At 38.4% G+C, this 26,006-nt stretch overlaps 2 protein-coding genes across 10 annotated transcripts in view; one reads left to right on the forward strand and one right to left on the reverse strand.

Moving 5' to 3' along the window:
* Positions 1-25,676, forward strand: part of LOC137189718 (ecto-NOX disulfide-thiol exchanger 2-like) — a 195,835-nt gene extending 170,159 nt beyond the window's left edge. For 8 of the 9 annotated variants that reach the window (XM_067599764.1, XM_067599765.1, XM_067599771.1 and 5 more), the window contains 6 exons: positions 1,462-1,649; positions 9,086-9,187; positions 13,398-13,454; positions 14,282-14,387; positions 19,706-19,791; positions 24,463-25,676. In XM_067599764.1, coding sequence (XP_067455865.1) covers positions 1,462-1,649; positions 9,086-9,187; positions 13,398-13,454; positions 14,282-14,387; positions 19,706-19,791; positions 24,463-24,594 — 671 coding nt within the window. In that variant the 3' untranslated portion in view covers positions 24,595-25,676. Of the gene's footprint in view, positions 1-1,461; positions 1,650-9,085; positions 9,188-13,397; positions 13,455-14,281; positions 14,434-19,705; positions 19,792-24,462 lie in introns of all 9 variants that reach the window. The other variant, XM_067599767.1, reaches the window with a different exon arrangement.
* sfxn5b (sideroflexin 5b) overlaps positions 1-26,006 on the reverse strand; it is a 341,220-nt gene that overhangs the window by 169,031 nt on the left and 146,183 nt on the right. The gene's annotated exons all lie outside the window — the stretch shown is intronic.

Consider the following 26,006-nt stretch of genomic DNA (forward strand, 5'->3'; position numbering starts at 1 on the left):
GCTGATCTGCTAAACGTGCCGCTATCACTACACTTTCTGATTAGACACGGGGTAAGAGTGTCCATTCTTGATTAAAAGCTCTGTTTTCGCTGTCTACTTTTCTCTTTTTAGAGCACTTTTCTCTGACTCGTGTCATGCCTCATCTCAGATGTTCTCTCCCTGCGGGAGTCAGTCGGCAGAGCCCTGAAGCTCCGCCCTGCCCCCCCACACAGAGTGGAATGGCTCATCGAGCACTGGTTTATTCAGAGTTTATCAATATTAAGCTATCGCATGTCCAAATTGCACCAAATTCAACACGGCAATCCCTTTGTTCCCCAGCAATGCACCCACCAAGTGTGGTGTCGATCCAATGAATGGTTCAAGAGATACGTGAAGGACATACACACAGACATACACACATAATGATTCCTTCCTTTAGCAGATAGATAGGTTTAGGGTATGGGCAGCTCCAGGTTACGGGTGGTTAAGTTCATGTGGTGAAAAAACAGCTATAAACTACTGAGGGGACATTCTTATTCTTCTGACAATAAGCTTCTTAATCCTATATGACTCATATATCCTGCACACATTGTTTTTGCCAAACCTTTTCCCATCATATTATATATGACACATTAGACCCATGTAACCTTGATATTTTGGGATAGATTTTAAGTCATGATTAGCATTTTTATGTCTCTTTGAGTGAACTGAATAATCTCATTTGGGGCATTTATGAATACATTATCGGTGGCATTCATATCAAAATCAGTAAATCCACTTTGTTCTGCTTTCAATTGCACTGAGGTCAGCGTGAATTCAATTTCTCCAGGAAAGTTAATAAGAAAAAAAAATAGGAAAAAGAAGAATCCTATTGAAGTCAAAAGCCTATTCAGAGATAAAAGGCACTTTTGCCATTTTTCAAAAGGGATTGTATTTCAGTGCCTGCATGGGAACATAATTCTTAAAGGCTCTCATACTCTCCATTTGCTTTAGAAATATGAAAGCAGGCGAATGATTCTTTGTCTAAAAGTCTCTAGAGGTTTCTTTACACTTTTGCTGTTATTGAGATTAAACAGAATTAACTTTGCAGCAGCTTAATGAAACATTTTATGGTATTTTTAATGCTTCCTTGTATAATAAAAATATGGATGATAATTCCATTTACAGTATAAAGTCACTGGACATGTGCGTAAAGTGAGGTAGACAAGTGCTTCAAAGAAGTTGCATCTCTTTGTGACAATAAATCTTACACTTGAAATAAATTAGGTATTTTGTTGTTGCTAGCATTTCTGAATATATGACTAAAATTTGTCATTTCTAGAATCCGTTTCTCAATCCTTAATTGGTTTTTCTGAATCTGACATATATTTGTGTTTCTTGTTGCTGCCTGAATTGGTTACCTACAGGAAAATACTCTTTCTTAGGCAGTCAAATAATATCTCATTATGTGTGTTTGTTTTCATGTACTGTATGTATCTGTAGGTGTTTCCCAAGTGGAAGCCTTAAAGGAGGAGAATGACTCCCTGCGCTGCCAGCTAGATGCCTACAGGAACGAGGCGGAGCTGTTCAAACAGGAGCAAGGCAAGAACCAACCAGCCAGGAGCAAGGAGGACAACACACACTCTCAGCAGCTCAGCTTCTTACAGCGGGCTCTGCAAGGCATGCAGAAGGTAATGTGTTGTATACACATATACGTAATAGAGTTAGATTGATATTCTGCAACAATTAGGTGATTAAACGATTAGTCAATTGACAGAAAATTATTTGGCAGCTATTTTGATGTCGTTTCAATAATTTTTTACACAAAAAATGCCAAATACTAGCTGGTTTCAGCTTCTCAAATGTGATGTGGTGATTTAATGCTTTTCGTGGTCTAACATGATTGTTTACAGATTATCTGTGGGACTTGGACTATGGATCAAACAAAACAAGACATCTGGAATTTTAAAACTGGATTTTTTTTACTATTTTTTGTCAGTTTATGGCCAAAACAGTGAACCAGACAGATTCATCGATAATGAAAAAAATTGTCAGTTGCAGCCCCTAGATTGATATTTTGATAATAATTATCTCATGGGAGCTGAAGTTTAACCATGGAAAGAAGTTTGGAAAAAGACACCAATAATGACAAAAACAATATCAGCTACAACTGATGTGGGTATGTTATTTTGACAATACTGCTTTCTGAAGATGGGCTGTATTTAGATAAAGGTGTGTTTTCTAAAGTATTTATTACATCACATCACATAATCTCAGTAGATGTATAATTCACTTCAAAATTAGACCACTAAACAGGTGACTTCAGTAAGTTCTTTTAACACAATTTTTATATAGCAGTATATGATAATTATGAAATTAAATGAAATAAACAAAATCAACACATTAATAACCCTGACGCTGCAAAAAATCCTCCCCAACCAACCATTTAATGCACTTGAGTAATTTCCTATGCAGCATTTCCTGCTTTGAGAATATCCCTGCTACCAGAGAAATAAAAGATCACTGCTTGACTTTTACAATATCACATAATTCCAAAAACACCCTTGAAAAAAGTTACTTTGCATAGAAAACAAGTGAATATATCCTAGCTTCTATCATCATACTGGGAGATTATTCACTTATCAGGAAAACAAGAGCGAAACAAAAGCCTCATTCCAGTCATGCATGCAATGCTTTAACAGGCCATGAACAAAATAAATTATATTTAACTTGGTTCCAATCAGCACAGGTGAAATCTTTATTGCTGTTAAAGCTGCCTCAATTATTTCTTATACTGTATGCAATTGTAACCTCAGAGGAAGTGGAGTGACTTTTTTAGTGTAAATCATTGCAGCTTTGGCTTATCGCAGCTGATAGTAATCAGTGATTCAATCAAAGATTGGCCTGGACTATACTTCACTGATCCCGGAAATTACATATCATCTTCAAGGCTATGACAATACTAAATTACCTGAATGTAGAGAAATAAGCTGAAGCAACGATTTTCAGACAAGTCAGTGTGTGATAATGTTGTCAGTGCACTGTAAAACTACAGTAGAGGTTGAAAGGCAGGCAAGAATAAATGACCCCTTGAACATTTCTGTCTAACAAATGGGAGAAACAGGCAGTATTTACTACTAAATGTGCTCTCTCTTTTAAATGATTTACAGACTATGTTATAGTCTGTAAAAAATAAGGAAAGTAAAACTTTTAAGATTTTGATGGCCCCTAGGTGTTTTTTTTAACTGTGTGTGTTCACTGTGTTTTTTAAAGAGCCTGGTGGACAGGTGGAATGCTACATATCTGGCTTGGCTGCTTTCAGGTGTATTTTAAGGCTGCACAGACATTATTCTGGCTCTCCAAAAGTCTCTGGCTCCAAATGACCCCCATTCAAAAAAACTTCTCTCAACAGCTCTCTAGAAATACTGAGTCAATCATTTTTTTCAAATAGTCATTATGGTCTAAATCACCAAATTTGGGTGCTCTTATAAATGTGCTGGTGGGCATTTTGGAAATCATTGCTCTGTTAATAACATTCAAAGACTTATAGAAGGCTTTGATGTCTGCCATGTGGGCAATGATTGACAACTGTTACTGACAGTTTGCTCACCCGCTGCTCTCCCCAGCTCCGGGACTCGCACTGAGTTGGACTAATGTCACAATATTTCGGTAAGTTTAATGTTACTTGATTACAATACCTGCCCTGGTAGCACAATTTAGATAAAGTAGCAAATGTTAGCCCAAGCGTGCACCACTCAGTGTTCCCAGTAAGCTAGCGTACTCTTCGGTCCAAGGTAGTGGGGTGTGTTTCCAGAGCGTGAAAGGCAACACCCTGCACTTCTTATTTGGAAGGTACTGACTTTAAACAGAAAAGATGGGGCCGGCCATAAGCAGCAACTCTGGGCTTTAAACTGGCTCCACTGAAAACAAATGGGTGATGTCACTACCAATGGGTGATGTTGCTACATCCATCTTTATATACAGTCCATGGGTGGAGCTCTGATGGGAACTAAACTGAGGTCACCAGACTCCACGTACCAATTAGAATGATAAATGTGTTATGGCACCAGTATACTCCATCAGAGCAGCTTGTCGGGAAGTTGAACGGCTTCAGGAATCCTTCCCTCAACACCTTTCCAACATTGGATAAAGGGGGGCTGTGTCCGACATTTTCTGTAATTTTCCTGAACCGTAAATCCAGCATTCATCCCCACATGACACTGTGATTGGCTAGCTATGTGGAGGTGAGAAACAAATGAGGATCTGAACTTGTATCAACTGTTTCTCTAATTTTTCACATGTACAGCTGAGTCCAACTCTATGAATGCCTTCCAGGAGTAATTGTTGCATTATGGTGGTTGGCTTTTCAGTCTGGCTTTGAGTATGGCCACTCAGTACAACAATAAACACGTTTGATTTCTGACAAGGTCAAACAACACGTCATACAAACGACTTCTTTTCAAGCATAATTCAAGCCTTAGTTCTCATGCCCTAACAGATGCAAAAGAACTAATAGGAGAGTCAGGGACAACCTGTGTGCCTACACAGTCCTGAGAAGGCCTTCAGGTACACTGAATCAGGTACACTGAGTGGGTGTACTGTGGGTGGACTATGATCAAGGCTGGTCGCATGCAGTCTCTAAAACTCGAGTCCCCTGTCCTTAGAAGGTGGTGTTTAATGAACAATGTTTTCTCTGAAACCCACATTTAATTAAAATTTGCTGCACACTTAGTTCAAGTGAAGTTTAAAGCCTCATCATATTAACACTCGGCCAAGGCTTGATTGTATAGCACAACCTGCTGAGGTTAAGCTAAGGTGGGCCTTAATCAGTTTCCTGATCAGAGGACAAAAGAGGCAAAGATGTTTACATTGGGATTGAAAAACCGCCACTCTCTTCCACTCCATAGGCGTTTATATCTTCTTTTGATATCATTTTATACATAGCAACACTAGAGCTGCAAAAATTAGTTGATTATCAATAGATAGAAAATTAATTGCCAGTTATTTTGATAATTGATTATCTTTTTGAGTTACTTTTTAAGAAAAAATACTAACATTGTCTGGTTCCAGCTTCTTAAATTTGAATATTTCCTGGTTTCTTTAGCCCTCTATGATAATAAACTGAATATCTTTGGATAGTGGACTGGTGGTTGGGATAAAACAAAACATTTGAAGTTGCACCTTGGGCTTAGTGAAACAGTTATCTACATTTTTTTTTTACCATTTTCTGACATTTTATGGACAAAATGGCTAATCGATTAATTAAGAAAATAATCGACATATTAATCAATAATGAAAATTATCGTTAGGTTCAGCCCTAATATACACTCCGTCCTGTACAGCTTTACTTATAGTTTTAGACTGCAGTTCACTTTCAAGCTGATTATATTCCTCTTTAAACACAGTGTGGTGAATCTTCAGATATAACACATTAGTTAGATATACCTCCTATACTCAGCTTGTGAGAAAAACTGATCAGATTTCTCATAAATAAATGAGTTTACATTCACACTTACACTTACATTGTGTTATCTGGTTGGAAAATGTCAGTTTATTTTCTTTGCTGTGGATTTGCAGAAAAATGTGTATTGTACCTTTTACCTTTTACTTTCGCATACTAAAAATTTACATACAGAACTGTAAATTTAAGTAACACTTCTAATCTGACTCAACATGCAGCTGCAGTCATGTGTTTGTGTGCAGGTCAGGGTGTGAATCAATTTTTTGTTGTTTTGATTGAACAATAGAAATTAGCATTTAGACAGAAATTATACTCATACAAAATGAAAAAAAAAAAAAAAAAGAATAAGTCTTTGTGTCCCGAGGACCAGGATTGAGAACCAGAGCTTCAGGCCATTTTTAATAGAAAATTACCCTTAGGAACATTTAGCAATTCGCTTGAAAAAAGAAAACATTTCCTCAGGCAGCAATCCACTTTTCTGATCACCTGCTGTGTTGTCAAATAGCCCCAGCTTGCAGTTACTCTTCCTTAAGCGAAGAGATGTCACAGAAAATATTGTTTTCAAGGCTGAAGAGCTTTTCTCCACTTCTATCTAATTTGACAAAGTGCACTGTAAATACTTTTATGAAATGTGTCTCCAGCACATATATGAAAACATTGAGCTCATTCTCACAAAAAAAAACAAACAGTATAGGTCTAAAATTCAGGCCACCAAAAACAACTTATGGTTACGTGACTTCCTTATCAGTAGGAGGTGGGTAGGGGGGGGTGACTAGATATTTAGCAAGATGGCATAAAGTTGCCTTTGCTGCAGGAGACCAGTATTTGCCTCCCACTAAATGCAAGTGTCTTTCCCCACAAATGTATTTCACTGGTGTTTACACTGCGAATATTGTTAACAGGATATTGTTTACACCGCAAGTCACTGTGGCTCGATCAGGTGTCCAAACTATAATCTTTCTCTAACCCCATCCAAGTGGTTTTGGTGCCTAAACCTAACCACAGCATTGTCACACCATAAAACATCATTATATTATAAAACGGTCCTGTGGGTCGTTCTTGTGGTCCCCATCCATCCTCTAGAGGACCCTGAAAATACTCATATGGGTCATTTTGGAAGTCATTGGCACTAGCCTTGTTCTGTTGTTTTGGTATGTGGATGTGTTGAAACATTAGTTGACAATGTGAACACTTTGTTTTTTTCCCTTTTTCTGAAATGTAGTTGTTCTCTGATCTTGGAAAGGCTGAAGTATTATCAGCAGATAGATTTATCCTGTTTACACTTGCATGACACCACTTGAATGATCTGCAGGAGAGAATTGATGTTTACCTTGAAACTTAACCTCCAGATTGTCTTCATGTCAGCCTTGTCCTTAGTATCTCTCTAGTTTCGCCCTTTGAAGTTTACTTCTCTTTACAAAGTGACATGTACACCAAATGTATATGTACAGGTTAACTGTTGTATAATGACAAGTGGAGAAAGATATATATCCAGAACATATTGGCGTGGAGTATTTTCATGTTAAGAAAAGCATCCTTTAAGCTGCAAAATATCACCGTCAACCACATTTTTTCCTCATCTGAATGATGCTGAAAGCTCAAATGTTACCATATTTAAGATTATATATTTACCTATGAATGGTTGGCTGAGCACATCTGTTGTTTTTTCCACATACACGTTTACATCAGGGAGCTGCACAGTGCAACCACAATCTTCTGTTTATCACTGTGACAGGGGTCTCTGAGGGGCGGGGAAGCATATGTGGAGATTTGCCTCTGGTGCTTGCCAATAGTCTATTCAGCACCAAGTCTAAATTATAACAAATTGCATCAGTGCTGCAGTCACTATTTTGGTTTCAGTGTTTTGAGTCAAGCCTTTAAATTAATGTTCCGCTTTTGGGCTTGCGTCTAATAATGTGTAAAGTCGTAGCCTTGTTTGACCAGCCTTACACCACATTTCCATGTTTCTGCCCTCAAGCTTCTCTGTGGTGCATCTGTGACAAATATTTATACATTTTAAATTTAAGCTGTATCTTATCCCAGTAAAGAAAATATTAATGCAAGATATAAACACAGAATTTGATTAGATCTGTCAGACCTCTTCCAGAGGTGTTGCATTATGATATGACCTCAGCATCTCAGAGGTGGCCAGATGTAAATGCAATTTATGCAGAAGATTGTCCTTAGTGAGAAAATATCCTCCCATGAGAGGATAAGGCCTCATTTACATCTGACACTGAAGAAACAATCTTAATCTTACTATGTTATCTGGATAATAATCTCATTTAATAGGCCTCATATCAGGATATTGTTAATTATTGTTGTTACCTGCATTATGTCTCAATTGTTATGGAAAATTACATAAGCAGCTGGTTAAGCTCAACAACTTTGGTTTTTCAGCTGATTTCAGCTCATAGTATGTCACAAATCTGAGCTATACAGATTACATTTACACCTATCTGAAATCTAGGCAGCACAATAGAGTGAAATCATGTGGTTCAATTATATTCCAATTGCAATATGTGCTGTTGCATTAACATGCAAAATGCATTTTTTTCAATGTCAGATTTCCACTTGCTGGCTAGCAGTTTGTCTTATCAGTCTTCTTGCAGTTCAAATACAGTCCATTATTGTGAACATTCCTTATGTGTGTGTATATACACTATGTACAGTACCAGTCAAAAGTTTGGACACACTCTCTTATTCAAGGGAATGAGATGGTATGTCCAAATCTCTGACTGGTACTGTATATATACTGTATAAATAGTTTGTTGGCTGATTAGCTAATAAAGCTGAACTGTTTGGGTTTGTTCAGGTTACCTGAACTGAATCTTCTCACTCTGATATCAGAGTTTCCTGTGACAAAAAAATCTAGATTTCGAAAGTAACTTGCCTTAATAATCCATTGCTATTTAATTTTCACCAACAGCCCAACAATATTTAAAGATATTTCTTAGTATTTTTCCTCTTAAATTAAATTAAATCTTAAATTTCCTCATTTTCTGAGCTGTGCTATGTAAAACAAATAAAATATTGTTTTGCCTTCACATTTTCAATCCTTGTAATTTGAGCACGATTTGACAGCCAGTTCCTAACTAGACCACCATCACAGTGCCAGAAATGATTACTGGATATGTGCTATTTGCCAGCTACCTATCTGCACACCTGCTTTACGAAGTGCATGCCAAAAATAATATACGATGCAGACTGAACGCCGACCGTAATGCTGCATAATGTAAAAATATTAGAGTGTAATTGGCTCGTTCATTATCTAGATGACATATGCAGAAGGCATCTTTTAATACAGAGTATGAAAGAGGTTCTAGATATGCAGAGGAGCTCATTATGTGCAGGTCTGCCTTGCTGATCAGCTGAATCACTCGTAGCTCCCCGTCTCCTGACAAGCGCCCAATTTTCACCTCACTTGACACACACTGCACAGCACCACTGTAACAGATGGATTGTTCAGCATCTCATGAAAAGAAGCTGATGAGGGAGCCCTTATTTTAGATTTTTCTCAAGAGGAATTTTATCTTCTGATACAAAGGAGTTCAGGACAGAGCCTTACAGTTTCAATCCTGTATCTGTAGACTCTGAAGATTTTCACTGGTGAAACATGGCTGACATGAACTTCAATGACTAATCACTCTTCTTCTTTATGTCTAGCAACTTCTGAGAATGAGAGAAGAGTTGAAGGAGCGAGAGGCAGAGCTTGAGAGGAGTATTGAAGACAAACAGCTGCTGAAGAACCAAATCGATAACTTCAAGGTGAGACTACACAACCTGCAGGCCACACACACACAAAAGGTTAGAAGAAAGCACACGCACACATACACACAAGTGACACTAAGTCAAGAAAAGACCTTGTGTGTGCTTAAATGGAAATACTGAATCTGAAAAGCCATTTGCCTCATTTGTGTTCTAGAAATGACTTTATAATGAGTTTCAGTGCATGACGAATATCGGGAAAATAATTCAATACACTGCCGCCTGCATTTTAGTGAAGATTTTAGTGAATTTAAAGTGGTGGCTAATGATTTGTCCCTAAATCAACCCAGCAAAGTAAATGAATGGGTGGAAGGTTGCCTAAAGGCAATAAATAATCATGATCTTTGGTATCAACCATGCCTTACACAAAGAAAATTGAAAAAGACAGGTCATTTGAAGTACCTGAGAGATCAGGTCATACTGTATAATTTAACCTTTAATTTGAGATTCAGGCTAGATAATAAAGGAACAGAAGAAAAGGTTGAAATCTAAATTGTGTGATTAGTTCCACATAATAACTTCAAATAATTATAGTTTGCACATTTAGATTTTTCTCTCAGTAAAGTTATCGAGATATAGCCTAAAACTGTTCCTTGTGTATGTGGGTAGAATACATTTGAGGGCACATAAAATCCTTGAATGAACTCCCAAATGAGATTTATTTTAGAGTACGTAGTTCTGAAGCAGGAAATGTTTGCATGTCTTGGGTGCATTCATTGCCATCATTGCCATCTCTTCCATTTAACTCTTGTGATGTTGTATGTTGGTGTTACAAGAGCACGCACACCTCTTGCTTTGTCTCTCCTGTGGGGCAGGGAATCAATTCCCCTGAAGATCCAATTCCAAAGAAAAAAAGTCAATTCTCACACACACTTATCACCTCTCCATTGATTTATTTAAAAAGTGTCAACGTTTCGGTCACAAGGACCTTTCTCAAGACATATCAGTCATAAAGTGACATAGTGCTGAAATACAGTCCATAATTGCATCACAGTCCACAGCTGTGTTGGGGGAGTTTCCATGATCACGCACAACAGGTCACTCACTCAAGATTCCCTCAACTGTCAAAAACATAGAATCTCTATAATCCTACACATTCAAAATCCTTTTGATATTACCAACAAGCAAAACATTTTTTTAAGGTTGGTGGTACATATACAAGACATAGCCCAAATCTAAACTTCAGATTAATCCATATACAAAATATATATATACCAAAACACATTTTTGGGAGGACAGGCCCACCATTACATAAAATAAGAAATGGGACAAACTGGTTAAAGGGAGTCAGCTGTAAGTGGGAGGATTTTAAGCCAGACCAGAATTCATTTGGTCGAGTTTCTGGACCTGTTTGGTAGTTTAAATGGAAAAAATATAAACATGTACATGTGGGTTCTCTGTTGTTCAAGGTGCCTTGAGTAAGGCAGTTAAGTGATACCTCAAGTAAAGCTGCTCAAAGACTACTACAAAGATGTAATTTCATTGCAGGTCACCTATTGAAATACAACAAAGATCTTATTCAGCGCAGGTGTACTCTTATGTTTTCATTTTTTGACATCCAATTTTGGCACAGCATGGCTAAAGGGAAGAGGGCTGACATGAGAATGAGCTTCAAGTTCAATCAGCTATGCAATTAGATAATGATAATACTGAAATACTACTGTCTAGTGGTGCAAGAGGACTCCGGCGGCTTGCTTTCTGCTCTCAGGTCATCTTTTTTTTATCCACAGAGCTGCTCAAGTTGGTCTGCTGTAAGCTGATAGAAGGTCACTCAACTGCAGATATTTGAACTATATCAGTTAGTTGCATTTGTATGTTCCCTACCCTCCCTACCAGACGTTGCTGTTCTTGGACCTTGAGGCAGATCTATGGGCTGGTTCTATAATACTCTATAAAGGAGCCAGGAACCTGCAGCTTGAATCCCCTTTTTACTCAGCTCGTATTGAAGATACATCTGCAGACTGACTGTGATGACCACCACGATTAGATCTTAAAAAATCTTTTGACTGCAAGGCTTGTCTGTACAGCTTCTACCTGTTTCAGTCAAGAGGTGCTACTGAATTATTCACATTAACTCTGCACTGGTGATGACGATGGCTGCAGATTCATCAGGAATTACACCACTGAGCAAGTTTCTTTCTAGTCTGCATTTATACAGTAGAAATGCTTCTCTCAGGGACCAGGAATTTCTAGATTTGTTGGATTTGGTATTCATCACTCCCTGTTCTCAAGAGAATTATATCTCCACGCAAGCTGAGCTGTACAGTAGCAGAGATGCTTAATCATCTGGACCTCAGCAAGGATATTTGTCCTTAGGTGACGTTAAGGAGATGACAGAGCCTTCTGTCCAACTATTCTCGTACTCTCCCAGGAGACAATCCTTCAACTACAAGCTGCTTTTGTCACTGGAGAAAACACCTTTTTCCTCCCTCTGGATTTAAGCTTCTTCCACATTATTGCAATCAGCAGTTTCTTCATGTGCTGTGCACTTGTTTTCTTCCTCTGGCAACTATCTTGCACTGATATATGTGGTGCGCTTTGTGGGCCACACTACACAAAAGTTTATTGTTGTTTTGTGAACTTTGTACCTGTGCTGGACTGACCTTTGTGAGTCCTGTCAGTGGTTGTGAAGAAGAAACTGACACAAGGTCAGTTCACCAGGTAATCAGAAGTGAAAATGCAAGATTATATAAGTTGTACACAGTTTGCAACAAAATTATAGTGCTTAAACTATAAATAATAGTATAGTGTTATGGTATTTAAACTATAAATAATTATAACTAATTTGCCATAACTGACCTCTGAGTTGTAACGTTTAAATAATGCTGTTCCGTGTTGGTACACCTTGATTTTATTTGTTTGTTATTCCCCTTCTTGTGTGTACAAGAAATACTGTACTGGAGATAGAAAAGAGGTAAAGAGACAGGTGTAAAGGAGAGGAGAATCGTCAAGAGGAAAAAAGGGCTCAGCTGGTGGAGTCAGCAAGAAAAAGAAACAGCATCATCTTAACTTTCCATGAGCCTGTTGTCAGTGAGAGTCTGACAAGTCACAGTATTACTCCAGCAACTCCCTCTGCTATGCCCCTAAATGTGGCTCTACAAAACCACTGAAAAGGTTAATGTGTAGGGATCTTCCTGACCTGTCGCAGCTGCAATGCATAAATTCTTAGCATGGTCCCAACAATCAGTCTCCCATTACCAAAGAGTATTGTGGTTAAAATAAAAATGCTCAGGCGAAGCACAGTTTCCACAATTGCATTTACAGTGTACTTAAGTACTGGTAATGCAGACAATGAGTAGCTGTAATAGTGGAGTAATACCACACTTAAAGGCTCCTTTAACTGACCCTCACCGATTCCTGTAGTACTGGATCTATATTAGCTCACGTCCCTCTGACCTGACCCGTCACATCATGTCATTCAGCAGGATATGCTGTCATCATGTCAAGATCATTTCCTGGAAAACGGTTCATTGGAGCAGAAAAAGTGCATAGGATACAGCAAACCAACAAAGACAAAGGACAGAAATCTTATAAATAATACAGTAAAACAATTAAAAATAGAACAGACATTAAATTAATTAGCTAAAAAATCTCAAGACTATAGGTTCTGTGCTGTATGTAATTTGCACTAAGTTACATATAAGCTCTTCACATACAATGTGACAGGATAATTCAGTCTTGCAGGCGTACTTTCACTGTGTGCATTCATGCAGGATTGTAGCTGTCAGCGCTGCATTATTTCTTAATACTATGTATCCGTTTAATAATGTAGTTACCATATCAGCCCAATAGTGTCCCAAATCCACTCTCAAGATGTCATCTTTCGTCACGCACCTGTCAGCACTGTTGTTACATTATCGCTGCCTTCAGCTATGAAGTGTGTATGCAAGTTTCATTACTCGAATCAATGACTGTCCACACAGCACCGCAGAACGGAGCAGGGGACACTTTAAATAATCAATTCTTTTGGTTGCTATTCTTAGGCCATATATTCCAGTAAACTAGTTGACTTTTCTTTATATAGTTTTGTCTCCAAAACCTGAAACTAGTCCTTGTTCATGCTGCTGCTAATGTGTTTATGTGTCAGAGTGTGTGTATGAGAGAAGGGGAGCTAGAGAGGGATGGAGTGTGAGTTTTGGTGTGTCTTATTGCATTAGTGGGTGACTTGTTTCTCATTGACGTTTCCTCTCATTTCTCTAATTGACTCTAGCTGGAGATGTTAAAGCAAGATGACAGGGGGAGCAAACAGAGTGCTAATCAAGTCAGTGTAAGTGGAAAAAAACCTCACTACTGCACAGTGAATGTTTGTCTACCCCTTACCTCCTCTTTTTCCCTACTTATTTATCCTCCTCTCCTCTCCTCTCCTCTCCTCACTCTTCCACTGACATGACATACCATTACAGGCCAGTCTTCACAGGGACTCTACTTGTCACTGAATAAATCACCCCAACATGATTGGGTTAGAAAATGAAGGAACCGTGCCATAGCATACAAAGATACATATACAACAAATATACACACACAGTGTAGACTACAACTTGAAGGCCACTACATCCTGATTACACAAAGGGAGACTCTACAGAGGAGGCCACCTAACATGCTGCTGAGAAAATAATTATCTTCAAGAAATTTCAGTCATGCAAGACACACATGATCTCTTTTCCCGCCACATACACACACCCAGATTTCATCATCTATCCACACTTCTGTGTATGAAGCTGTCAGAGGCTCACAGTAAACAACAGCTTGATCATTAGCATTGTTAGCACTCTCACTCTCTTGCTTTGTTTTGCCCCTTTGTGAGAGCTGTAGCTGCTGATTTAATTCTTCCACTCCTTCTTTTTATGTAGACTATTTTGTGTTTATTTTCTACTTTTGCGTTTGCTCAGAGTGCAAACACTTTGCATGTTAATTAATACATGTTTGCACATTTGCATCACCAAGCAAATTAATGTAGTACGACCTCAAATATTGCTACGACTGTTACTATACACTATACTATATATTTTTCTGTTCAGATACTGTGTGGGTGTTTTTACACCATTTGTGACCTCTGTGGTTTGACACAAAAAGCTTTTGTGCATCATTCTTCAGGATGTAACAGCATCATCAGTGGTCTCATGCAGTCAAGAGAAGGAAGGTCTTCCAGAGAAGAATCAGCCCAGTCCTGTGCACTCTGAGAGGGACGCACTGCTAGTCGGTATGCTGTCTTTCTGTATATCCATGGCCTCACCACATTTGCATTGGTGAGGCCAGTGTTATTCTCTAATATATGTCATTTGTGTTGACTGTAATGTTTAATGTATGTTTTTAAATATGGACCCCAGGAATACTAGCCGTGCTTTAGGGAACAGCTAATGTGGATCCTATAAACTGTACAATACAACTTTGTTCCCCAGTGATGGAAATCTGTCCTCTTCACCAAACCTTTACATATGACACTGACACTGGCAACAAAAGAGGAATCAAAGGAATAGCTGAACATTTTGGGAAATACTCATATTCACTTTCTTTCCACGAGTTCGATGAGGAGATTGACCACTCACATTTCTCTGTTAAATGTGAAGCTAGCAGCCTGTTAACTAGCATAAAGACTGGAAACAGGGTCAAACAGCTAACCATGCTCTGTCCATAGGTAACAAAATCTACCTGCCAGCACCTCTAAAGCTCACTAAAATACATTATATTTTGTTTATTTAATCCAAAAAACTGAAATATAAAAATGACAAGTTGTGGTTTTATTGGGGGGGATTACATGCTGGAAGAGAAATGCTATGCTAAAGGTCTCCTGGATCTTGCTTCATATTTAGCATACAGATGAGTGAGTCGTATCAATTTTCTCATCTATCACTCTGCAAGGAAGCTAATAAGCATATTTCCCCAAATGTGGAGCCATTCCTTCAAGAAATGTAATCATCAGTTTTAACTCTAAATCCCAACCTACAAGGCCTGCTCTACAGCAGTTTATGTCTCATGCTTGTCCCTGTTTTTATGCTGCTTTCCATTTCCTGCTGTGCGTTCTTTTGTTTTTAATGATACAATTAGGTCATCCTGCCATCAAAATACTAACAGGAGTGGACAAAATAATAGAAACACCTTCCAATATGAAGAGATCCAATACCACAAGGCCAACAATCATGGCCTCAAAAACTACTAGAATTAACACTTCTCTAATAGTCTTAACAGAACTATTATAAGCTTCATAAAGGTAGTACTTATGACACAGCAATTGAATGAAATTGCATTATTTTCTAATGTGTTGCTCATTTTTTACTGTCCATCCCTTGTATAACATAACCACAACATGCACTACCAATGCTGCCTCTACTGCTGCTGGATTTTCCTGATATGCTTCAGTCGTTTTGAGGTAATAACTATACATAATTACATAAACATTAGAGCAAGAGAGGGGGAAGATATGAAAAGAGAAAGAGCCCACTTTACCCATTAGATTACATAACACAATGTGACTTTATGATAATGGGAAATATGGCCAACATCTATCCCCCATGTGTGTAATAAACTACATTATTTATAGACGTAAACAAAGCCTTGTTCTGTTTTGCTGCTTGTTTTCCGGCACGCTGCATTTTCATTGTCAAGGACATTCTCTGGCTCAAAGCATGAAAGATAAAACTTGTGTCTTGTTAGGGAGTTAAAAAGAAATGCAAATTGGGCTAGAATTGACTAAGAAATAGCAGTTCTGTGTATCTGTGCATGTGTGTCCAGTTCTGCTGTTTTTCCAGCGCACAGTGTCCACTGTCATATAGCAGAGCGACTGTGTGATTGGCTTACAGGTAGTTAGGTAATCAATGGTGCTTGTCCTCCTTTCATGCCCACTCTGGCTGTTTGCTGAGGCAGAGATGGGCCACAGTTAAAGATTCTGCCACCGTCTTATGTCAGAATCATTCTTCTTGATGTCTTGTTTGATGCTGAGCTGATGTGAGCACCGCAGGAAAAAGCGACACCCAGCTCCTTAAGGAAAATGTTTCATCAAAAAACAAAGGGATGAATCTCTTTGCCTTCTCTCCTCCGTTATGGAAGCCCTGAGAGGCAAGTGAGAGATAAAAATTGTTGTGATCCTTTTTCTAAGTCTGATCTAAATTGTTTTCTCTCCTGTGTTTATGACTCAAGAGCAAATGAAAAAAGGGTTTTGCCAGGATAATCTAAGTTCCTTAATTATTTTTCATCTGTAACAGGTGGGGGAAAAAAATATTTTTTCTAAGTTGCTAAGTTCTAAGTTTTGGTAGGTGAAAATATTTTTCAGGATCATTTTTCCAAGTGTTTGTTGTTGTAATACTCATTTTGTCCACAAGAGGTTGAAATACACCCCCTACCTCATGTTCTATACAGGGTTAAAAGCAGAATGTTTTCTTCCAGATGAGTTTTAATTTCACCATGCACTCTAAACACAAGTGTGATAGCAAGTTATGTAACATTAATGTCATGACTTTCTTTTGGCCAGAATTGTATTTTAATCAGTGCTAATCTGCCGTCAACATTAGCTATACTGCCATTAGCCATTAGCCCACTAGCTAACACACTTGGACATACAGTGAAAATAATCAAGTTGTGTAAATGTCCTCCAAAAATAACCGTAGGTACAACTCTGACCCAATATTGAAAAGCTGGAAACTTGTCATGTCCGCATTTGATCAGGTTCAGGTACTTGACCAACAATGGAGCCTTCAGGTGTGCTTGTACCCTTGAGTTGTGCACTCTGTATTTTTCCTATCGATTTTATCAAGAGAAAGAATGATTCATTTAAATGAAATGGCGCTACTCCTATCAACAATAATCTTATATTGTATTGTATATCATGGCAAACAAAAGGAAGGGTCTAAAAGTAAAAAAACGAAAGGGAAAGGAAAATCCACATTGAGTGAGAACCATATTTATAATGTATTGAGAAAGTGAGCCAAAAGTGGGTCTTTTTAATGCACTGCACATTGTATAATCATTACTGTGTTTTGCATAAAAGTATTCATGAGGTAAGACTTACAACATGTTCTTATTTTCTCTCTGAGTACTTTCATCTGCCAACAAAATCAAGTTTAGCTCACTGCTCCAATATGCTTGGATAGCTCTGGTCATAAGTTACCTACCTAACAACTTACCTATGCGCAACTGATCAAGCTTGAATTTCTCCTCAACAGTGAGTACGTCTAATTCTGCCTTCTGTGGGGCAAGACAACATCATTCAGAGTCATACCACTATTACAATTATTGAGGCTGAATTAGTGCTGTGTAATCAGACAAAACAGAGTGTGGAGAGGGCAACCACAGGAACTGTAACAGCATCAGCTGACTGCTGAGGGACACGCCTGCAGCCGGAGAGGCGGCTGCATCATGATCACTGGTGATTGTCAGGGAGACGGATAGAAAACTCCACGCTGCAACAAACTTTGCGGTGCTTTGGTGAACCTGACTTTGTTTTCTGACAGAATATTATATCGGACTTTGGCAACTCTGAATACAGAACAACAGCGAACAACAACTGTGTTACCTGTATTTGCGGCTACATCCAGCAGCACCATGCAGCACTCAGTAAGTTCATCCACATAACTTAACTGACTCCAGCGCACTGGTTTGTTTTATGATCCTTTGAAAACGGATGCGATTTATCTAGACTTGATGAGGAAAAATGTTTTGTAAATAAAAATAAGCCTCAGTAAAGAGATATTATGGTGCTGCTCACTAACTTTGTCTGTGCTAACTTTGTCTTCGGTGCGCTGCTGGACGTGAACACACCATAAGTAGAGTCAGTAAGTCTGATTGGACGGGATGACTGCAATGCATTTTTGTTTGTTGTAGGATTCCCCCTTAAGAGCAGTATGGGGAATCTACAAACTTTTTCTTAGTTTTCTCTAGTCATAGGGCACAAAATTCAAAAATAATTGCACATTTCTACCACATAGGTGACCTAGTTTAAAGAAATCATCATATTCATGGTGGTGAATTTTTCCAATAAGTCATAAACAGAAGAGAAAACAATTTAGATCAGACTTAGGAAATGGATCACCAGAATTTTTTTTTCTCACTTTCCTCTCAGGGCTTCCATACCTGCCACACAGTGAATGTAGATTAACACAGTTGCATAGTCTTTTAACTATTCTGTTCAAGAAAATCAGAATCAAAAGTATACAAGATGAGAGTTTGTATTTGTATTGTTGAGTGGCAAAAGGCCTTTTCAGAGCATGTGGTATTTTTTCAATAACAATGAAAGCGTTATTGTACTTCAGAGAACACCATTAGAGTCATGAGTTATACACTCTTAAAATAATAATTCTAGTTTATTGCAACATGAGTCTATTCTCATAGTTTTGGTCATTGCTTCCCTGACTAATAGTAAGATTTTACTCACCGCATTAACAGGGTTATGAGTCCAATTTAATAGAAATGTTTGCCTACCCACCAAAAAAAATGTTTTTGAAAGTCCCAAAGTGTGACATTTAATATGTATTAACTGTTGAATTATATTTTCTTTTTTAAAAAGATGCCAGACAAGGCAAGAAACATGAGTGATCTGATAATTATACAAGTTTGAAACAACCAGCACCCCCAGGTTAGCCTAACTTATTTGGAAGTGAAAACAAAGGTGAGCTGTTAAATTATTAAACTGTCCATTATAAACACCCATTACAGCTTACAGAAAGACCTTCATGTATAACTTTTGCTTGCTGTACTTGCTACAGATTTATTTATGCAATGAGGCTTTTTTTACAGATATTGCGGGTGTGATCGCTTTCAGATAATCTTGCCAAACTGTTGGCTTGCTGTCTGACTGCTTGTGATCCTTGCTCTCTTGTTCTTCTTTGCAGATATTTCTTCTTATTCAATTACTTTTTTGAAGTAAAATGTTGTCAAAACTGGCTATAAAAGAAAAAAAAACACATTGTTCAGTGTAGAAATCCTGTCAGAGCATCGTTGGCACAGAGGGGTCAGATCATTAGGGGACTCATCACGTAGTGTAAAAAGCACTTTGAGTGGCTGGAAGACTAGAAAGGCGCTATACAAGTACAGTCCATTTACCATTTACCATTTACCACTCACCACTCACTGAGCTGGCTGCTTATAGTGTTTTTGTTACTTCTGTTGGCCTTGTGGTGCTCTAAAGACAAGCAAAAGTGGAAGATTATCTCTCTCCTGTCCCTGTGAGTGAGTCAGGAGCAGATGGTTTGGTTGAGCTGGAGGAAAGTTTCAGTACCACATGGCTTTGATGAGCGACAACAGCATCAAAGCTGTCATTAAACACTCCCTCTAATCTGGAGCCACAATATACAAGAGGCTCTTAACTGTGCTGGGAATCTGAGAAAAACCACTTGATGCATGCTCGCTTGTTTTTCAGCCAGGCAAAGGGACGAACAATAATACAAACTGATTTCTGTAATATTCTGTGGTGTTTGATGTTTGACAGGTTACTGAAACTCAAAAGGCTGGAGCTTTGTGACAAGGGCCGCTTTGAATCAGGACAGTTTAATTTACATATCTTAACATGACCTATTTGTTTACCCTCAGGGATCATTTCAACCTTCCTGTACGTCCACCCGTTTGGAGCCAGCATCGAGTACATCTGTTCCTACCTGCAGCGTTTGGACACCAAGGTAACAGGCAGACACACACACACATCCTAGACATAGTGACATAGATTAAATTTCCCTGTGGGGCTGACATATGGGCCTGCTGTATGCCAGGGTCCCGCTGTGCCATTTTAGACTCCTGGCACGCCAACAAGCCTGAAGTGCAAGCGAGAACCATTTTTTTAGTCTTTGTTTGTCTGAGCAGAGGTTGCTGAACAAATGTGTTGATTTAAAGCAGCGCTGCCTCACATTCGTACACCTGTAGTTACACACAATCACACTGGGAGTTGCCTGATTCAACCACATCCAACTAATATGGGCAGCTGAGTAACCTGCATTTGTTACTGAAGCAGGGTGTCACTCGGGTGAATCCCACTAGGTTTTTCCTACTGATGCAGGATTCAGAACTGCTCACCTTACCTGCAGCCAAACTCTTTTTTATCTCAACCTTGTAGGCCACAGCTGCTCCTACCTTTTTAAAGGGGATATAACATGTTTTTTGTTTTTGTCATTTATACACTGTTATAATGTTGGATATTCATGTTAAACATAGATTTCCATAGCTTGAGGTGAACATATATGAAAATGTCACCTTCACGTCAAAAGCTAGGGCTTCAGCCTGCTCTAAACGCTCCATTTGCAAAGTTACTTCTACTTCCCCATCAAACTGACATCAGATTGCCCACAAATGCCCGTCTGTTCCATAGTCTTTGTTGCTATGGTTGTTGGCGCTATGGTTGTTCTATGGGCTGTTCGTGTTGTCCACTTGCATATTTGGGATCGGATTTGGACTACGGATGTCTTTGAGAAGTTGACGTTTTGAGTAAACAACAAGAAAATAAGTGAAATCCAACTACCAGAACCGCTGGAAGTCTGCCACGATGCAGCTTGCAGAAGCTGAGCAATCGGAACAGAAAGGGCTCATCAGACGGAGGGCCTTAAAGAGACAGGAGCTAAAATGGCCTGTTTCAGACAGAGGCTGAACTGCATAACACCATGTCTACACAGACAGGGTAGTGTGAGCAACATGTTTAGCAGAGCAGCATCAACAGTGAGTGCTCCATTTGTCTACACTGGAGGCGTTCAGGTGCAGTGTTGAGTGTAGGTCACCCATGTTTTGTTTTGTTTTGTTTTGTTTTCTGTTGTTGTTTTTATTGACTTGTAAAGTGTACAGAGACTCTCTGGGTGATGTGCACTTTAAATAAACTGAAGTTGAAACGCCCAATACACAATCACTGTAGTTACACTTGTAAAACAGTGGAAAATAGACTTTTGAACCAATTGAAGGGTATCTTTTCTGTCAGACATGTGTGAGACAGACGACTGAAAAACACAGCTGAAACACTTTTTGTGTAGATACTGAATAAAGGGCTGGTACAAGATAAATAGGGATTTTTTTAACTGTAAAGCATGTAAAGATATTCCAGTAGAGTCCCAGAATAAAAATGTAGCTAGGGTATTACGTCCCCTTTGAGAGTGAGAACCTTTATGTACAGCATGTTTTTCTTTGCTCTGTTTGAGTCTCTCTGTTTCTATTCTGTTGCAGTGATCGCTTTCTAATTTTATCACACATCCTCGCTCACGCAACTTATTGATAAATGTATTCATGTTCTGCATCCATCTGCTGCTGCCTGCCACTGCCAGTTTAGGCTGTTAGTCAGTTTGATTTCTCTGAACGAGGCGACATGTTTGAGCTGATTTCTGGTTTATAACTGAGTTCATAAACCAGAAATCCAGCAACCTTCAATAACAAAGACAGTCAGTGTTATTCTGTTGGATCTGATAGCTCTCCTCTTTTATTTATCTATTACAAAGAAACTGATGTAATGAAATAAACACAAAATGAAATGGTCACTATCTGTAATAGAATGTAGTAGAGCAGCAAGTAACAATTATTTTATGATCAGATAATATGTCTATTATTTTTGGATTAACTAATTAATCACTTAGTCGCAGAATGTCAGAAAATGGTGAAAAATGTCCATAATGATTTCCCTCATCCTATGGCGACACTTCAAGATATGTTAATACAATGTTATATAACAGAGTAAAGCAGCAAAGGCTCACATTGTAGAGGGTGGAAACAGTATATATTTGGCATTTTTGTTTGATTGCTGAGAATCTTGTTTTTGCTGCCTATGGCAAGCTGTTTTAACATTTAATAGCTAGGCTGGATATATATCCATAATTCAGTTCTTCCCAGTCGAAATAAACATTTCAGATATCCACAATGACATTCTTCCTAGCACAAATGATGTCCCTGTCGCCATTCGTGTGTATTGGGCTTTATGTGCACTAGGATATCCACAATTACATTTTTGGTATCTAGAATGAACATTCTGGATATCTGCAATAGAATTCTTACTAGGAAAAACTCCCATTTCAGATATCTAAAATCCTGTTGTTACTAGTCATAACCGAAGTTCGGTATTTGCTGTCGGTGAAGAAAGAAAAAGGCTGCCAAGTGTGGCTAGATGTCACACTACTCATGTCCTAAACTCAGAGATGATTGTGACTGAGTGATGATCAAACTGTCAAACTAGGCAGTGCTGATCAAATATGAATCAAGATTCTGTTACTGATTTGCCTATTTCTCGCCTCAAATGTTTTCAGAAACATATTTTGTGTACTGTTTAACTGCAATATATAAAAGTTTTTATCAGACCGCTATTTTGAAAATGGACGAGCCAAAACCAAGCACCGCCCAACTCGCAGTACATTACCCACTATGCTGATCTACGTCAATTGCAATTTCAGATATCTAAAACTGCAACCTAGTAAAATTGCCATTGTACATATCCAAAATGACATTTTTAACAGTCAAAATGTATTTTTGGATATTCAAAATTACATTATGGATATCTGGAATGCTTTTTCATCTTGGATATCTTAAATTAAAATTATGCATAGTTACAACTGGTTTGTAGATCTTAATCTGAAATGGGAGTTTTTCCAGTAAGAATTTCATTGCATATATCAAAAATGCAATTGTGGATATCTGAAATTGAAAGGCCAATACACATAAATGGCAAGAGTGATTCAAAAGCGTCATTTGTCCAGGAAGAATGACATTGTGGATATCTGAAATGTTCATTTTGACAAGGAAGATCTGAATTACAGATATCTGCAATACATGTCCACTTTAGCTATTGAATGCTAAAACAGCCACTTCTACTTTTTGAGGGTTTTTACGTATCTTAAATTTATTTTTGACTAGTTAGTCAAAGTTGTAGATATCTTGAAATACAATTTCTACTAGTAAGAATGTTATTGTGGGTATCTTTAATTGCCATTCTGACTAGTGATAATACAATTTTGACAATAAGAAATGCTATTATGGATATCTAAAATGTAATTACAGATAGGAGTGCGGTTCAATTAAATGTTAAAACAGCTTGCCATAGCTGCCCTTCAGTAGTTTAACTTCTCATCTTGCTGCAGTGCTGTATAAGTGTACTTCAGGGTGTGTCAGTGCACCATATCAGGTGTGGTTAAAGGTGCAACACACTTCAAACTTAAAACAAGGGCAGTGAAACAATAATTTTCAGACTGATATTAAGTTACTCTTTAATCTGTTATTTTAAAATGTCCTTTTCTGTTGATCTAATGATCGATAAATGGAATCTCAGACATCTCAGAGTCTGCTGTTGCTTTGCTTCTTTTCATCGTCTTATCGCTAGACCATGAAGGGTTATTCTTGTCTGAAACAGTTAGAAATTTTTGGCTGTAGCAAAACAGAAGTCAGGGTGGGTGTGGAACATTGATTTTATTGCTTAGAAATCTAACTTTTTTATGAGGAAGATGTAGAGTTTTGTAGAGGTGCTGGTAGCTGGATTTGTTCCCTTCAGACACATCTTAGACTGTTTCCCTCAGTTTCCTTTCTTTATGCTAAGATTAGCTAAACTAATAGGCTGTTTTCTACAGTTAATAATCTGCTGAAAGACATCAGAGTGGTATTGATTTTCTCATCTAAGTAAAGAAGAAAAAGTATTTCCCAAAATGTTGTAGAGTAAATCCCAAAATATTGAATTATTGTATAGGTGTATGTGTGTGTTTTGTATGTGTTTGGCATGTTTTATAGGTGAGTGTGGATGTGCATATCTGAATTTTTGTTCAGGTCTGTGTGTGTGTGTCTGTTTTTCTGTGCATCTGTTGTTTTGATAATGACTCTGCACATAAAGCAGCCCACAGAATTTTTTTTCAATACCACTGGCTGGACTCCCCAACAACAAGCCCAATCCCCTCTGCTTATCTGGTGGCTCCACACACACACACAGCTCCATTGTCTGTAATGACACACCAGCCCTATCTCCATGATGGACCTTAATGCATCCTGACATCAGTGCAGGGCTGTAACAACCTAGTTATTAATGCAAGACACTGTGGGTAGTCTACAGCGGCTCGTATGGTGAAATTGTCTCTGTACTGTCACCTTAGCCTTTCAGCTTACTGATTCTCCTCAGCCCACCCGAGTAGTGTGAGCCAGGATGAATCCTGTCACGTAGCTCATATTGTCTTGTCGCTTGCCCTCGTCATCGGGTTTAAATGAAGGTGTGAGAGATAAATGTGAGCATAATGAAAATGAATAGCAAAGGTGCGAATAGTTGAGGTGTGAGAATGTCTTTGTTAATTTGTGTGTGAAAGTAGTTTTGTGTGGCATCTAAATGTTGCCTTTGTGTATCTGTGTGTTTTCAGATTAACTGCAGCGAAGTGGAGGCTCTTCTCTCTCGGCTGCCTTGCACCTTCAGACAGGAGCTGACCGGAGTAGGAGCCAGTCTGGAGAAACGCTGGAGCTTCTACGGCTTCCAGGGCATCAAGACCACATAGACTCTGCTGGTGACACTTCTGGGACAATGAAGAGATGAGAGATTGACAGGAAAACGTAGGTAAACTAAGGATGCTCTAGAAATGGGGAGGAAGCCCACAACTAGACAATGGGCCTTACCCACTTAGACAACAGCATAAATTATTCACCGCAGATCTCAGATCAGAAAAGGGTGGTCTATGTAGGTGGCAGAGAGATAAATATACAGGTTTTTGTAATGGCAAATTAATTGGCAGCATCTCTATGGTGACCAAGAGGTGGATGTATCTCTATGGTGACAGACATCTCTCTCTTTCTTTTTTGTACTCATGAGATTCAACTAAAAATCCCAAATTCAGCTGCATTATGGGATCGTTTGTATTTTTATACTCGAGCCCACAGTTGGCTCATTCTGCTCACCCGGGCCTGGACTTTCAGGGCTACACAGGAAAGTCATCAGGGTCTATTTTCAACATTGAAACCCTCCGGCTTCTCTTTTTCCACCTCTTGATTTTTGTACGAGCATGTAAAATAAATTCTATTATTTCCTTCTACCTTCTGTTTTGACTATTAAAAGTGAAAACGTGGCAGATGCAGTGATCAGGTTGATTCACTTATTTCTACATCTCTCAGCGTTGGATTATGTTCCTATTTGGTGTCACATGATTGTACTGTGAGTTGTGAGACCATGAACCTAAAATGCTGCAAATGTTTTATTTGAATCTGATTGTACCAGTGCTTTTCCTATCATCATTATGAATCAATGTTCACGTTGTGCCTTCCAGGTCTGGTCCATTTTACAAAGACAGACTATTTTCTCTGCATAATTTTCTTCTAAATTATTACTCTCCTCTGCTGCATTCATGATTATATTTTTTGTCATGTATCCACAGACATTAACTGCTCATTACTTTATTGTTGCAGAATGTGAAAAGGAGCTTTCTTTTGTTTGTCAAACAGCTGGGTGATTTTCTTTCCTGCAAATGTTTTCAACACGTCCAGTTTTCATGCCAGGAAAACAGTTGATACATTAATAGCGGAATAACACATTTGAACACAGCATCGCTCATGTGAAAAGAGGCAGTAAAATGCATCAGGTGGTTTGTTTGCTTACAAAAAAGGCCCCCACTTACACAAAGTAACAGATGAAAGAAAATTATGACACATGACAACAACTAAGGGTGGTGACTTATGAAAGAAAAAAACAATATCATGATACAGTATACACTGTATATGTTTGATGATAGACATCTCGCTCATTTTTTCTGTAATGTACTGGTGAGTACACATATGTCATCAGCCAAACCTGATCTCAGATGGTGAGCTTCTACTGCCATCTATTGGTGGAATTTAACATTAATAGCTTTACAGCTGCCAGTCCTTTTGGCTCAATACAGGGGGGCTTTGTGCTGATGTTGTATGTGATGGTAAATGT

Source organism: Thunnus thynnus, chromosome 9, assembly GCF_963924715.1.
Source record: "Thunnus thynnus chromosome 9, fThuThy2.1, whole genome shotgun sequence".
In the NCBI taxonomy this organism is placed as follows: Eukaryota; Metazoa; Chordata; class Actinopteri; order Scombriformes; family Scombridae; genus Thunnus; species Thunnus thynnus.